Source organism: Zingiber officinale, chromosome 8B, assembly GCF_018446385.1.
Source record: "Zingiber officinale cultivar Zhangliang chromosome 8B, Zo_v1.1, whole genome shotgun sequence".
NCBI lineage: Eukaryota > Viridiplantae > Streptophyta > Magnoliopsida > Zingiberales > Zingiberaceae > Zingiber > Zingiber officinale.
In genome coordinates this window covers 65,435,283-65,450,268 of record NC_056001.1, presented here as the reverse complement: position 1 = coordinate 65,450,268, position 14,986 = coordinate 65,435,283, and the positions used below count along the sequence as shown (strand labels likewise).

General features: G+C 37.9%; 1 protein-coding gene across 1 annotated transcript; it reads right to left on the bottom strand.

Annotated features, from left to right (window-relative positions):
- Positions 1–284: 284 nt before the first annotated feature.
- LOC122013916 (aldehyde oxidase GLOX1-like) lies at positions 285–2,323 on the bottom strand. Its single transcript, XM_042570130.1, has 3 exons — positions 1,892–2,323; positions 1,662–1,822; positions 285–1,485 (listed from the first exon to the last, which is right to left on the bottom strand). Exons 1-3 carry the CDS (start codon positions 2,321–2,323, stop codon positions 285–287), a joined length of 1,794 nt encoding a protein of 597 aa, XP_042426064.1.
- Positions 2,324–14,986: the final 12,663 nt, after the last annotated feature.

Below are 14,986 nucleotides of genomic sequence, written 5' to 3'. Positions count from 1 at the left end.
AACCGCTGCTTGTGCCTATCACCGATCTTTCCGGTTTGTTTTCACTTTTGCTGAGCCGATAGCGTATAATTAATTATATAGGAAAAATCTGGCATGAAGGCGGTTTTATATTTATCCACCTTTGTCGTATTTTTCTCATAGAAATAAAATATTTATTAATGGTTTTTTAACTTTTTACATTGACGATATAAGAAAAAGGAAATCGTTCACAATTCTCATTTATTACATTAAATAAATAAGAAACTAATAATATTTTCTCTCTTTTTCAAATTTGAAGAAAAAAATCAATTACCACCGGCGGCCCCACCAACTTGAATCCACACACCTTCACTGGGCACCCCACGATACACCACGAACGTCATGTAGTACCCCGGCGGCGCCACGGCCCCCGAGGAAGGCGCCGTGACCGACACCTGCCACCTCCCCTCTCCAGCCGACGTCAATTCCGCCACCCACAGCAACAGCAGCCTTTGCCCCATCGAGTACCCATGCGTCGTGAACGGCTGCGCGTACATCGTCACCTTCACGTCCGCCGCCTCCACACCCGACTCACCCCCCTGCAACTCGAACTGTACCGAGAATCCCTGCTGGTAACTCACCGACGCCGGAGTAGATCCCTCCGAAATCTTCGGCCTGTGGACCGCCAGCGCAGGGTCGAGGTACGGCGGCTCGAACCGTTCCACCCGGAACTCCGTCGGGTACTTGGCCGTGTAGTTGTAGGACGGGTTCGGGTTGCTTCCGGCGACGAGCACGGTGGCGTCCGGAAGCACCGCGCTGGTCGAATGGTACATCCTGGAGATCGTCGACGGCGTCAGTGGCTGGAACCGGCTGCGTTGAGGGGTTCGCTTGACTGCCGGACGGTAGATGAGCGGCTCGAGGTTGGGCTCCTCGCCCCAGCCCCATCCGGAGGTGCCGCTCTTGGCGCCGTTGAGAAGGAGGAGGTCGGCGGTTGGGAGGATGAGGAGGTCCCCCATGACGCGCGACGTGGGCATGCTCTCCGTGTGCCACGCGGCGTTGGGCCTGGTGATGACCAGCCGGCTGCAGGTGGCGATGGCAGGGAGGAAGATCTGGCGGTTGGCTGCGAGGGAGGCGGCGTTGTGGGCGGCTCCGCCGCAGATGATGACCTCTGCTTGGACGGCGGCGGAGGAGCCACGGAGGCGGATGGGGAGGAGGGCGGAAGCGGCCGAGGCGGGGTAGTTGCGGGAGCCGCCGGGGAGAGGAGGGAACTCGCGGAGGATGGCGTTGGAGCGGGGGTCGAAGAGGATGGAGCGGTTGTTGGCGAAGATGAAGAGGTTGCCGTCGGAGGAGAGGTGGAGAAACGGATAGAGGTTGTTCTCGACGTCGTCGGTGGTGGCGACGAGGAAGCGGAGTTTGTAGTTGGAAGGGTTGGACTGACCGCGGGCGGGGATGAACTCGTAGCTGAATTGCCGGCGGCCGCCCACCACGATGAAGCTGCCGTCGGGTAGGATTTGTTGGGTCGCGTACCTGCATCCGCGGATTAAATTCGTAAAATCTAATAAATAAATTATAGTATTAATTTTCGTCGGAACTCGGAAATGAACCAGTTGCGTCTCATCAATAACTGTCTTACATATATATAATTTGAAAAAAAAATAAATGAAATATTTTTTAATAATAAAAAAAGGCAAACTGTTCCCTACCATCTGGGAGCGGAGAGAGCGGTTGGGTACTCGACCCAGTCACAAGTAGGGCAGGTTTCGAGGTACCGGACGGCGACGCCGCCGTCGCGGAAGCCTCCAGCCTGCACCAGCGTCCCGTCCGCCGCGAATCCTCCCGACGAACACCAAGTGTTGGTCAAAACCTGCACCATCCTCGTATTATTATTATTATTATTATTATTATTATTATTATTATGTTCTCAAATAATTACTTTGAGCGGACGAAGTAGATCGTTCACAAAGTCGTATTCGACGGCGTGAGCCCAGCAGTCCTCCGGGGCAGCGCTGTTGTTAGGGATAGGACGGCAATTCCCCGCCGGCAAGGGCATTTGGGTGGGGACGTAGTTTGTGGCATCAAATAGGATGGCCTTGTTCTCTTTGGTGATCGCCATGTGCATCGCCGACACCCCTGAGCTACCACGTAGGAGCTTCCAATTGCCCAGGAACGTGGTCTCGAAATTAGGATTTCTCCTTTCATTCGCCATCGGTGGCGGTGCTACAGTTGATGCATCAATATTCACGGATACGCTTCCAAACAAGCCATTAATGGTATCATCGACGTGCAACAAGGGAGCGGCGAGATTAGTTGAGAGGGAGAGAAGAAAGAAGAAAATACCAAGCAAACAAATTGGAGGATTATTCATGATTTTTCGCTATAGTATATGCTAGTTATTTTTTTCTCATCCCCTCCGCCTCTATAAATTTTCGGTGCGGATGGTTATTTATTGAATACCATTGGCATTGGCTCACCGTTGACTAAATTAGATAGGACATGCATGGAGTGGAGTCGAATATATATAGAATTAATGTGTTCGGTCGTGCTTAGTTTAAGGACCTACATTAACTAAGGAGTCCACTAATCGATTATCTAAATAAGGTTCGTGTAATTATTTTCTTTTCGTAACAATTTTCCAAAAAAAAAATCCTCAAAATCGATCCATAAATTAACAAAACTCATCTCAAGGAAAGAAAAAGGTGATTCACTCTCCCAGATCATCCCTCGTCATTGATCCCATAATAAGATAAAGAGAGATAAATCACATAGTTACCGAGCAGCATGTGGTGAGGATTTTTGGTCGGCTAGAAGGAGGTTAAGTAGTTAGCACCTCAATCGTTCACTTTCCTACGTATTCGTTAGTGTAGTGAAAAATATACAAACAAATACAAATACGAAAACTAAAAACAAGAAAAGAACAAGCAAACCTCTAATACGTTTGTTTATATAGTTCGGAGATTAAGGCTCCTACTCCATGGTTATCCATAAGGTGAACGATCTCTATCCGTCACTGGGTTAGTCCCCAGAATCTCTGGCTAACTCAAGCCTCCTTGTCGGTAGAGAAACCTCACCACAACTCGATCAAAATGCTTGGATCACACAGGAACTTGGAGACTCTAATTAGGCTTTAACCAAGTATAATTTCATCACCCAAGCTAGTCATCCCAAGCTCTATTATATAGAGCTTGGGGAAAACACATAGGCTATTTTTCTCGTTACCAGTGGACTGGTATCTCCATCAGTTGACTGGTGTTACCATTGGACACACCCAACGACACTCAAAATCCGTAATTCTGCAATAGCTCTTTACCAATCGACTGGTTTATCATGAGTCAATTGGTGTCTCAGCCGTCAGGCATAGAAATATTTTGTGTCCTGCCCCAGTCGACTGGCCCAATTACCAATCGACTGGTAAAATCCTAAACCTAGGATTTTTCTTCCCGAGTACATTTCTCTCGCACTCGGGCCCTCATGACTCACTTGACTCTTCCTCGCTGCCTTGACCTCTTGCCTTAAAGCCTCCTTCCTCTAGCTCTTATCCCTCGTATGCATTCAAGCATGCGGCTTGTCCCAATGTCATCCTTCGTGTATGTCTCGAAGTGCACTTCTCTCGGTTTATCCTTGTTGTCTTGTCCATGGTCTCTCAGATGTTCCATATATCCTTCATCGGATCCAAAGTCATCAAGTTAAGTCATATGTGTATCTTGCAAACCTACATAACTCAAATACACATATCAAATACAGAGGTAAACATAACTCATGATCGCATCGGACCCTTAAGATTGCTTCCAACAATCTCCCCTTTTTTATGTTTGGCAATACGTTTAAGTTAAGAAAAACATAGCAATCAATCATGCTAATGAAATATGCAACATGTATTGAAACCTATCACAAGCCTCCCTCCTACACTTAAGCTCCCCATTGAGCTAGGAATTTCTTACTGCAAAGATATTTAAGGTTTTCACTTAAACCTTGCTTCTCCCCTTTGCTTAATATCAAAAAGCTTCCAACAATATCCCAATTGTCAAAACTTGATCATTTAAACTAACCCTAAATGTTGGTGCAATTTACACTAATAATTTAACTCAGGTCTTGATGAATGACAAGTATATTAAGTTAGAGTGTTTGTCATCTAATTACTTTACCAAGTGTGCAAGAGTTGACAAGTCTGGAAGACCTAACACCAAGCTGAAATCTAGCTAAGTACACGAGATATGATGGCTGGTGTGAAGTCCAGATAAGTTCACAAGACCTGATATCTAGGGGAAGTCCGGTTGGATCTGTGGGACCTGACAACCAGGCGAAATCCAATTGGGTCTGCGGACCTAACAACTGGCCGGAAGACCTAGTGGGTTAAAGGGAAGTTAAGCAACTGTAGTTGGTAAGTAAAAGGTAAGCAACTGGAAGAGAGATCCAGTAAGGATGTGTTCCCAGTTGAGGGAACAGTAGGTGTCAGTCCAACTTAGTTCCATTTGAGAAACCTAAGCTGAGACCTTGACTAGATCCTAGTCTTGGGGAGCCATGATCTAATTATTACTACTATCTTATTATATTATGCTAACTTTATTTTGCAGAATAAACATATTTTTGGTTGCCTAAACTAACTCCTTTTTTCAGGAAAGAAGTGGTTGAAAAAGAGTGTTTGAGTGCCTTGAAGGGATTCGGGTGCCCGGACTAACTTCGCCCAGGTGAGTGTTTGGCTAGGTACCTGGGCGGTTCGAGCGCCCGAATCTGGTCCAAGCGCCCAGACCATAAAAATTATCTAGAAACTGAGTTGGAGTGCGTCGATTGACCGAACCCACATTAACGGTCCAAGCGCCCAGAGGTGGATAAACATCACAAATGAAGTTTCGACGAGAGTTCGCCACATCAGCACAGTCCATGCACCCAGACGGGCCTATAAAAGCAACTTTTGACCAACATCTCAGAACAATTTTTGCTACGATTTTCATATTTGCACGCTGCTCTGAAAAGGCTCTGACGACATCGAAAGGTTGCTCCAAAGTTCGAAGAACGAAAACTTCTTCATATTTCCTTTCTGTTTGTCGGTAACATTTACATTTCAACTATTGTACTTAACTTTATAAATTCATTTCAAATTGATGGGGATTACCCATTGAAAGCACTCTCATATGCGAGCCTTGGAGTAGGAGACAACAAAGACTCCAACTAAGTAAAACTACTTGTTTTAGTATATGCTTTTGCTCTCCCTCTTTTCCACTACATAACTTGTTTTCAAACGCGATTTTCTATTAATGCTATTCACCCTCCCCTCTAGCGTATTTACTGTCCTACACGTAATATTAGAGCCAAGTTGGCTCTAAATTGGTGAAACCATTAATCGAGCAAGGGATTCATATATATATATATATCATTTTTTATTAAAAATTATTTTTACATATTTTTTTCATTTCCATTTTTGTACCATTAATCATAATTAGTGAAATATCCCATTTGACAAAATTTATTGTAATATTTTTATTTTTATTATTTTATTATTTTTTTTCTTGAAATTAGTAAAACACCTTTATTTCCTTCCCTTTTACACTACTTACCCCAAGACCTAGTCTTAGAATTTCATTTTAATTGTTTGTACAAGAAAAATGGTGCACAAAGAGATGAACGAGCGAAATGTCAACGAACCACCTCTATACGAAATGGACTACTACAAAGTATGGAAGCATCAAATGGAATACTTCGTAATGATGAATGACTTCGATTGCGACATAACACTAAGGTGATCCACTAAAGACATAGAAGCAAACACAAAGGTAATATGTTTAGTTTTAGTTTATTATCTCACAAAATTACATACAGAATTGGAGAACACCAAGATGCCTACAAGTTCTGGACTCACCTGACTAAAGTTCATGAGGATTTATCAAAACTGAAGGATCAAATCAAAGTCAAATCCAAATACGAGTCTGAACAAATAGAAAAACTTACAAAATTAGGGGTCACACTTAAGGTTAATAATATTAACCAAAATACTCTTATCAATAATAATTTAAATAATGTACATTATAGTTTAGAAAATTCTTCTATAAATTAGCATGATAATTTAGATATTCATAAAAATACTCATCTAAATATATTAAAAAATTCAGATATAATTAATTCAGGAATTTTAAATTTAAATACATCTAAAATTTTAAATAATAATTCAAATAATAAAATTGATGAACCCAATATATATCTAGATAAAATTAAAAAAATAATAAAATATTTGATAATCTAGATAATGACAATCTAGAAATTTCAATCTAAAATAAAAATAATTTAATAGATAAAAATCTTAAGGATAACTCTATAGATAAAACTAATCTAATAAATTCAACTAACAATATAAAAACCAAAGAAAATACGAGGATTAAATCAAATGTTTTAATAAAAATAAAACTAAATCTAGTAAATTTAAAATTAACAATTAATAAAAAAACTAAACATTAAAGAAAAATATTTGAATAAAGATAATTTAAACAATTTAACTAATTCAAAATTTAAAATTAATAAATACCTAAATATTAAATATAATTTTTAAACAAAGATAATTTAAATAATTTAATAAATTTAAAAGTAAAAAAATTAAATCTTAAGGATAATTTAACTAACTTAATTAATTTAAAATTAAAAACTTAAATTGAATGTAAATTACAATTGATTAAACCTTGACTTAAACTTAATTAAACATAACCCAAGTTCAATAATTTAGAGGGAGACACCATATTAGTTGGCACCTCTAATATAATAGTTTACTTGGCTGGGCAATTAAGACTAGGTTAAAAAGGGACCAAATTTTAACATGACAAGCAGCACTAGAGAAATTTTATATGATAGTAGATTAGGAAAAATCTATTTATACATGTCTAGAAAGATATGACTTCGATCTGGTGTATTTGGCTTAGTGGAACTAATTGAAGTTACCCCTTGTTGGTGCAGGAAGCATCCGACGATCGAACCTGTGTTTTGATTATGTCAAAGGATCCAAAGTTAAGTTGTCTTATTATCTAACAAGGTTCGTTGAGCTTGCAGGAAAGTTCTAAGTTGTCTTAGGCAAAAGTTCTAGAGGATTCTAGGTAAGTGGAAAACTCTAGAGAGTGGTAACCCTAGGTCCTAGGAGACGGTAACCTTAGGTGGCAGAAAGTCTTAGCTGTGGTTAGGCAGGTGGAAAATCCTAAGGGGTGGTAACCCTAGGTTGAAGAAAACTCTAGGGGGTGGTAACCCTAGGTCCTAGGGGGTGGTAACTCTAGGCTGAGGAAAACCCTAGGGGGTGGTTGTTGGAGCAATCTAGGTACTCTAGGTTTTGATATTTGGGCAAATGTTTAAGTTAGGTTTATTGTTGTACTTGATATGCATTGTGAGTGTGCAGGATACAGGTACAACAAGAAAAGTCCAAAGGTGATCTTGACAAAGGAGGAAAGTCCAAGGATGAGTCTTGGCGGTGTAAGTCCAAGCATGTAGCCTTGACAACGTAAGTCCAAGTGTGACTTGACAATGGATGAAGTCCCGGAGGCACGACCTCTTAACAAAGGAAGACCTGACAATAATGATAAGGCCGATAGAAGCTCTAGAAGGCAAGACGTGAAGGATGGGGAGACATCCGAGGGACGCAAGGCTAATGGAGGAGGCTAGAAGGCTAAGTCTATGTTGGTCGGGCGAGGACGAGTGCTGAGTGAATGTACTCGGGAGTTAAATCCTAAGATTAGGGTTTTACTTCAATGGTACTGCAGCACTACTGTAGCAGCACTGTAGCGGTATTGTAGCAGCACTATAGCGTTACTGTAGTAGTCGACTGGTTTAGTCGATCGAGCAGTCGACTAGGAGCGAACAGAATGCTTCTTTTTGTTCAGTTAGTGTGGAGCAGTCGATTGATGGAAGTATTAGTCGACTGGTATAGAGCCATTGGGTTGTAACGGTCGAATCTCTACAATGGACAGTCGACTGATGGTTTTGGCAGTCGACTGGTAGGCGGGGTTTTTCAACTCGTGGCCTATATAACCAAGCATTGGAAGCTTGGTTAAGGTTGACGAAATAGACTTGGTTAAAACCTATTAGAGTCTCCCAAACCCTCGTGTGATCGGTGTGCTTGTATTCAAAGTGTTTGTGGTGAGATTTCTCCACCAACAAGGAGCTTGAGCTAGCCGGAGGTTTTCCGGGGAGTCATCCACCGACGGATCTGGATCATCCACCTTACAGAGAGCCGTGGAGTAGGAGTAAGTGATCGCCGAACCACGTTACATAAACGTGTTAAAGGTTTGATTGTCTTGGCTATTACCTCTAGGTTTAGTATTCTATTTGTTGGATTTGTTTTTGTATTTTTGTTGTGCACTAACATTATATGAAGTGATCGATTTGGGTGAAACGCTATTCACCCCCCCTCTAGCGGATGTCAAGGTCCCAATAGTGGTAACCCTAAGCAGAAAGTCCAAACGGTATGGAGGACCGATCTGACAACAGGTAAACTCTCCTGAGAGGAGTAGATAAGGATGCGTTCCCCAAAGAGGGAACAGTAGATATCGGTTTGACCTAGAGTTTCGACAAAACTAAAAATCAGAACTGGACAGTCAGAGGCTGCTAAATTTTAGTTGATATATATTATTTTATGTCTATACTAACTTTATTTTGTAGAAAATAAGGGGTTGAAAAAAGTTGGTACGGGCGCCCAGAGTCCGAGCGCCCCGAGCTGGTCCGGACGCCAGAAGTCAGTCCAGGTGTTTGGAACCCAAAAGTTATTTGCAAGCTGATGTGGCACACGTGAAGTGGTCGAGCATGTGATCTAGGTGCCTGGAACAGCTTATAAAAGTAGCCTCGGCCAGAAGTTTCAGAACAACACAACGAACGACTTTCGCTTCTTCGAGCTGCTCAGAAAATGCTTCCACAACGCCCAAAAGTTCCGATAACGATTCTTCTAGAAGATTTTCTCAAACAGAGCTGTCGGTATCATTTTCATTTAAAAGTTCCTTGTACTACAACTATAATTTTTTGTACTATTTTGAATTGATTAGTGATTGTCCATCGAAAGCACTCTTATATGCGTGCCTTCGAGTAGAAGTCGCCACAAGCTCCGAACCAAGTAAAATCTTGGTGTTTGTGTTGTGTGTTTTATTTTTCGCTGCGTGTTTTACTCTAAACGAATGAATTAACCACGAGCGCTATTCACCCTCCCCCCTCTAGCACTTTCGATCTTACACCTCTTACTAATCCTAACTGGTTAGACTAAAGTTTTGTACTAAGTTTAATAGGTAGTACTATTTGAAAATTTTCTAAGCTATGATTACTCTAATGATGTCTAGATGACTTACTACAACTTAGAAGTTTATCCAAAGAATGTCTATTTGTTGAACTTAAAGCTAAATTTGAATCTAATGCAGGTTAAACCAAACTCTGAAATTCAACTTAACTCATCTCACAAAATCATAATTTTCTTTTATATGAAAACTTAGATTGGATGACATAAATAAGGTTAAATTAAATTAAATTAAACTAAAATACATTCAATTCAATTCAATTGAAATAAATTAAATTTAACTAAACTTATACTAAAATATTAATTAATTCTAAATAAGATTAAAATAAGATCTAAAACACTTATTAAACTTACATTAAAACTTAAAGTTTGCTTAAATTAATTAAATTAACTAAATTAAAACTTAAGTCTTAATTAAACAAACCAATTGAAATTTAATTAACGTAAATTTAATACTTAATTCATAATTAATTAATTCAAAATCAAATTTAACTAAAGTAATACCAATTAAATAATCAAACTTAATTAAAATTCAGAAATAATACTAATTAATGATTACAAAATAATGATTCTAACTTAATAATTAATATATCATATTTGCACATAATTATAAGTATATTATTTTTTCCTGAAAATCAAGAGCTTAGGATGGGGGGATATTTATTCAGAAAATTTTAAAATTTTAAGAAAATTATTTACTTATATTTTTCAAAAAAAAAATTTAATTCTATAGTGTTGCAAAATTATTTTGACCTTAGTCTAGATCGAATTCATAGAAAGTATGATCCTATAAATCTAGACAACGAGCATCTTACAAGCATACTAGATCTACCTTAATTGTGTAATCAAAACATAGAATGGTATAAGATGCATGTGTCTTTTGCCTGGACTTCAGAGTTCAGATGTTTATATCAGTGCATCAATATAAGTCTAGGCAATAAATACAACATCACATTAATCAAATTAAGTAATCATTTTTTCAATAATTTTTAATTGGGCATTAGTACTTAACTTAACTAACCAAGTGAACATTGTTATCTTCTGTATAGTTAACTAGTAATAAAATGTTAGACATTTAAGGACCAATTTTAGATGAGTATTTTTAAACTAAGTTTTTATTTTTAACAACTTAACTAATTTTTAACTTAAATTAATTTTTTAATAAATTTTTAAACAACTTAACTAATTTTTAAATAACTTAATTTTTAACTTAAATTAAAGTTTTTAATAACTTAACTAAATATTTAACACTTAATTCTTTTTAAATAAATAAATAATAATAATAATAATAATAATAACATAATTCAATGTTTTTTCCAATAAATTAATCATTTTTTAAAAACTTAATTAAAACTTTTTAATAATCTAACTAATTTTTTTAACTCAAGTAAATTGCCAACTATTTAATTAAAATTTTTTACTTAATTTTTGCAACTTAATTAATTTTTTATAACTTTTTTGTAATGTGTTTTAACTTAATTTTTTTTAAAGCAACCCAATTAATTTTTTTAATTAAAATTTTTAACTTAAATTTAATTTTTTTCCAAAACTTTAATTCATTTTTAAATTTAATTTTTAACAACTTAATTAAAATTTGTTTTAACTTATTTTTTTTTTAAAGAAACAGCTTAATTGATTTTTTAATTAATGTTTAACAACTTAAATTATTTTTTTTACAACTTAATTAATTTTTTTTAACTTTTCGCAACTTAATTAATTTTTAACATAATTAAACATTTCATAAATTAATTACTTTTTTAACTTAAATTATTTTTTTTAACTTGATTAAATTTTTTCCATTTTTTTAACTTAATTATATTTTTTTTAATAAATTAATTATAAAAATGTATTAAACCTACCTGAACCGGGATGCTTGGAAGTCGTCCAAGTGCCTCACCCCACCCCAACGAAACCAGCCGCTGGGGGCGCCCTCGGTATATGGGTCCGAGCGCCCCGCTCCACCTCTCAGTCCAAATGTCCGGACCAAGTCTATAAAAGGGGTCGTGGGGACGCTCCTTCACTCACCCCTCTTTTTTTTTTTCCCTTTTGCAAATGCTCTTCACCGAGCCTTTAAAAGTAAAAAAAAAAAAGGAGAAAAATAAATTTTATTCTTCATTGAGCTTTAAACTTTTCTCCTCTGATTCTCAAGCCGCTTGCTGAGGATCAACTGAAGTTGTCACTTCTTTTATAAATAAATCTTTGTTGTTAATTAAGCAAAGGCCAAATACTGATGTTGATGCTTCTCAAATTCTTAGTACGGACCTTAGGTTTCCAACAGAGGATTAGATTTTCTTCTATTCATATGTTCCATTGCATTCTAGATATCTAGATAAGGATTTCTTCTTGCGATCATACATTCCCTATATAGAGCTCATTAACAACTACAGGTTGTAAAATTTAGTGTATTGTTCTAGTTCAGTTAATATAGATTTGTGTGTTAAACTATACAATACTTTAGTTAAAGTCAATATTACATACACTACCAAGGTCACCGATACAGACATTATTCTATCTCCTACTATTTTTAGAGACTTTTTAGGATTACAACCCTTTGCATGTCCTTTTTTATGATACCCCCTAGGTATTTATCATTTAGTGATCTTTATTCGCATATCACTCTCGATACGATATATTCATATTTTTTTGGGGGACAGTGCATACCAACTATGATCCAGTTTAGATCTGTCACTCTCAGGATTCAGGACTATGTCCTTTATAGGGTCCTAGTCATGTGCATTCTGTCTTTGGCTACTCGTGATGTAGTCATGATGCGACCATTTCATTCATTCCTTCTTTATGCATTATGTCAGAGGTTGGACATGGACATTAGTTTACATATATTTCATACCATCATTGATTCAGCGGGTATTTGATAAGCGAATCTGTCACACCCGCAAAACAAATTGACAAACGATATCCATTGAACCCCTTAACTATACAATGATGTTGTAATAACGAGCCCATGATCGAATCTCTCAAGGAACTAACGGTAGGATGTAATCTAAGATTGTATGTTATTCCTATTTTTGGGGTTTTAACATATAAATGGGGGTTTAAGCTTTGAATCTAAATCTAACAATTGAAAAGAAAGCAAATAAGAAACTTATCTAATACATAAATGAAATCTACCTATGTGCCAACAATCAAACCATAACGCATTGTCACCCTACGTTGTGATTAACACACTTAAACTAAGAATGAAATAACAAGACACACTTAAATCTGATCTAAAACAAAATTTAAACCCTAACTTAATCACTTAACAATTAACCATGCTCAAATAAAACTTAAACACAAATTAAGCTTCAACAAGGTAATGAAATGCTAGATTACTTGCTAAAAATATAACAAACATCAAAGAAATCTGTTCTAACTTCTAAAACAGTAATAAAATGAAATAAAATGGTAAACCGTTCCAATCTCACAATCATCTAAACAAACTTCACACTCTTGTCGTCACACAAGAGGCCAGAGACGAGAACACCCAACTCCGGTCATCAATGGAGAATCTCAGTAGCGTATCAACTCGAGGATTGTTTAGCAACACCGGCGGAACACCTCCGGCAAGCTAGAAACAACCCTAAACCCATAAATGACCGAAAATCTAGAAATCTGCAACCCTTCACCTCCGAATATGGAATGGAATATACGGATGATGGATGATCGTCTGATGAAGCTCAGGAACACCGGAGGAACGCCGCCAAATGTCGATGATGGGGGAGAAGCACATATCTGAGGGAATGCCCAATAAACTTGTGGAAACAGAGGATCACCGGAAACAGAATTCCACCGGAGAGAATGCCCGTCTATGACTCAGATGATCGGGATGAAGCTGTCGTGCAGCTCTGCACTGAAGTTGTCGCTTGAAGAGTTGATCGGAGAAGGAATCTGGGTCAGAATCTCAGAAGAAGCTCGCCGCGGGACGAAGCTCAGCGTGAAGGAGATCGACCCTAACGAAGCTACTGCAGCTTCTGTTTTAAATCAGATCTAGATCTGAATGGACGGCTGAGAGCAATTCGAATCTTAATCAACGGTGAAAAGTTGCTTTAACTCTGATCCGAAGGTGCTGATCTTAATCTAGGGTCTGGATCTACTCTCCCTTAGGTCGGATGGACCAGATCTTCAATGGATGGCTCAGATCCCTCTGATCTTTGATGAACGGTCCATAATGCTCCGCAGCTTGATCTTCTTGTTTAAACTCTGATTCAAGCACAAATTCGGTTCGAATAGATCCAAATCCAAGATCCTTAGATGTCTGCAAAATAAAAATCAAATATTTACATCAAATAACACCAAAAATAAGATAATTTACAATTAAGCCCAAGAATAAAGATAATGCATAAAATGTGATGCATATATAGATTTCATCTATGAATATAGCATCAAACCATGCATGTATGAATCAAAATAATACAGTAAAATCATGGTTATCAGTATTACCACTAGCTGACGAGTTCATATGCCTTATTCTTATATTTTGACCTTCTACTTAGCATCATTAGGTATTGATGACACCACGGGTGATGTTAGAGTCTTCAATGAGTTCGACATAGTAAGCGCTAGGAACCTGTCCTTAGCTGGTATTTATATAGATGATCGAGGTGTCCTATCTTGGAGGAGAGAGGCCCAGCATCAGCCTAACCCTACAACCTAGCCTCAGGCTGACCCTGCTGCCCAACCTCAGCCTGACCCAGTTCCAGGAGAGGAGGCAGAGATACATGATATCATTACTGATCTTTTTAGACTGCCTCTACCTCCAACTCCTCCTACTCTAGACAATAAAGTTAACAGACTTGAGGAGTCTATGATGAGTCTTCGACAGGAGGTCTCCGATCTTCGATAGGAGGTCTCCGATCTTCAATAGTAGGTCTCCGATCTTCGACAGGACCTTTCCAATCTTCGAGAGGAGGATAGAACTCGCCATATCAAGAAGATGGATATGTTTCGCTCTAGGAGCTCGGGCCATTCTTCCTCATCATCTTAGTAGATTATCTTAGTTGCATTTTCTTTGGTCCTTATGTTTATTGGTTATGAATGTATTATTCTATGTTGCACCTTGACTGTTGACATGATATTATGCCTGCTATATTTTGCTATTACTTTCCATTCTATTCTTATGCAATGTTTATTTTCTACATTAATGTCTGACATTATTGATCACATATTATGCTTGTCTTTCTTTTACCTTAGTTCTTTTTTTTTTATGAATACCAAAGGGGGATGATAATGGTTAATATAGAAAAAAGAACAAACAAACATAATCAAATAAAATAAATTCAAAACTAATTTAGATCATTTGTTTGTATTTTACATATCATTTTCAATATTATTTTTTTTCTAACTTTAGCTCATATTGTCATTCATCAAAAAGGGAGAGATTATTGGTGCAATTTATACTAATGATCTAACTCAGATTTTGATGAATAATAAGTGGATTAAAGTTAGAGTATTTGTGATCTAATTGCTTTACCAAGTGTGTAGGAGTTGACAGGTCTTGAGAACCTGATACCAGGCTGAAATCCAGCTAGGCCCGTGAGATCTGATAGCTGGTGTGAAGTCCAGATAGGTCTGCGGAACCCGATATCTAGCGGAAAGTCTGATTGGGTCCACGAGACCTAATAATCAGCCGAACTCCAATTAGGTTTGTGAACCTAACAACTGGTGGGAAGACCTGGTGTGTCAAAGGCAAGTCAAGTAACTGCAGTTAGTAAGTAAAAGGTAAGCAACTAGAAGAGAGATCCAGTGAGGACGCGTTCCCAGTTAAGGGAACAGTAGGCGTCGGTC

Coding starts and splice junctions, on each gene's coding strand:
- LOC122013916 (XM_042570130.1), bottom strand. CDS start 2,323: ATGAATAATCCTCCAATTTGTTTGCTTGGTATTTTCTTCTTTCTTCTC. Junction 1,823..1,891: donor ATCTACTTCGTCCGCTCAAA/GTAATTATTTGA, acceptor AGGATGGTGCAG/GTTTTGACCAACACTTGGTG. Junction 1,486..1,661: donor GCTCTCTCCGCTCCCAGATG/GTAGGGAACAGT, acceptor CCGCGGATGCAG/GTACGCGACCCAACAAATCC.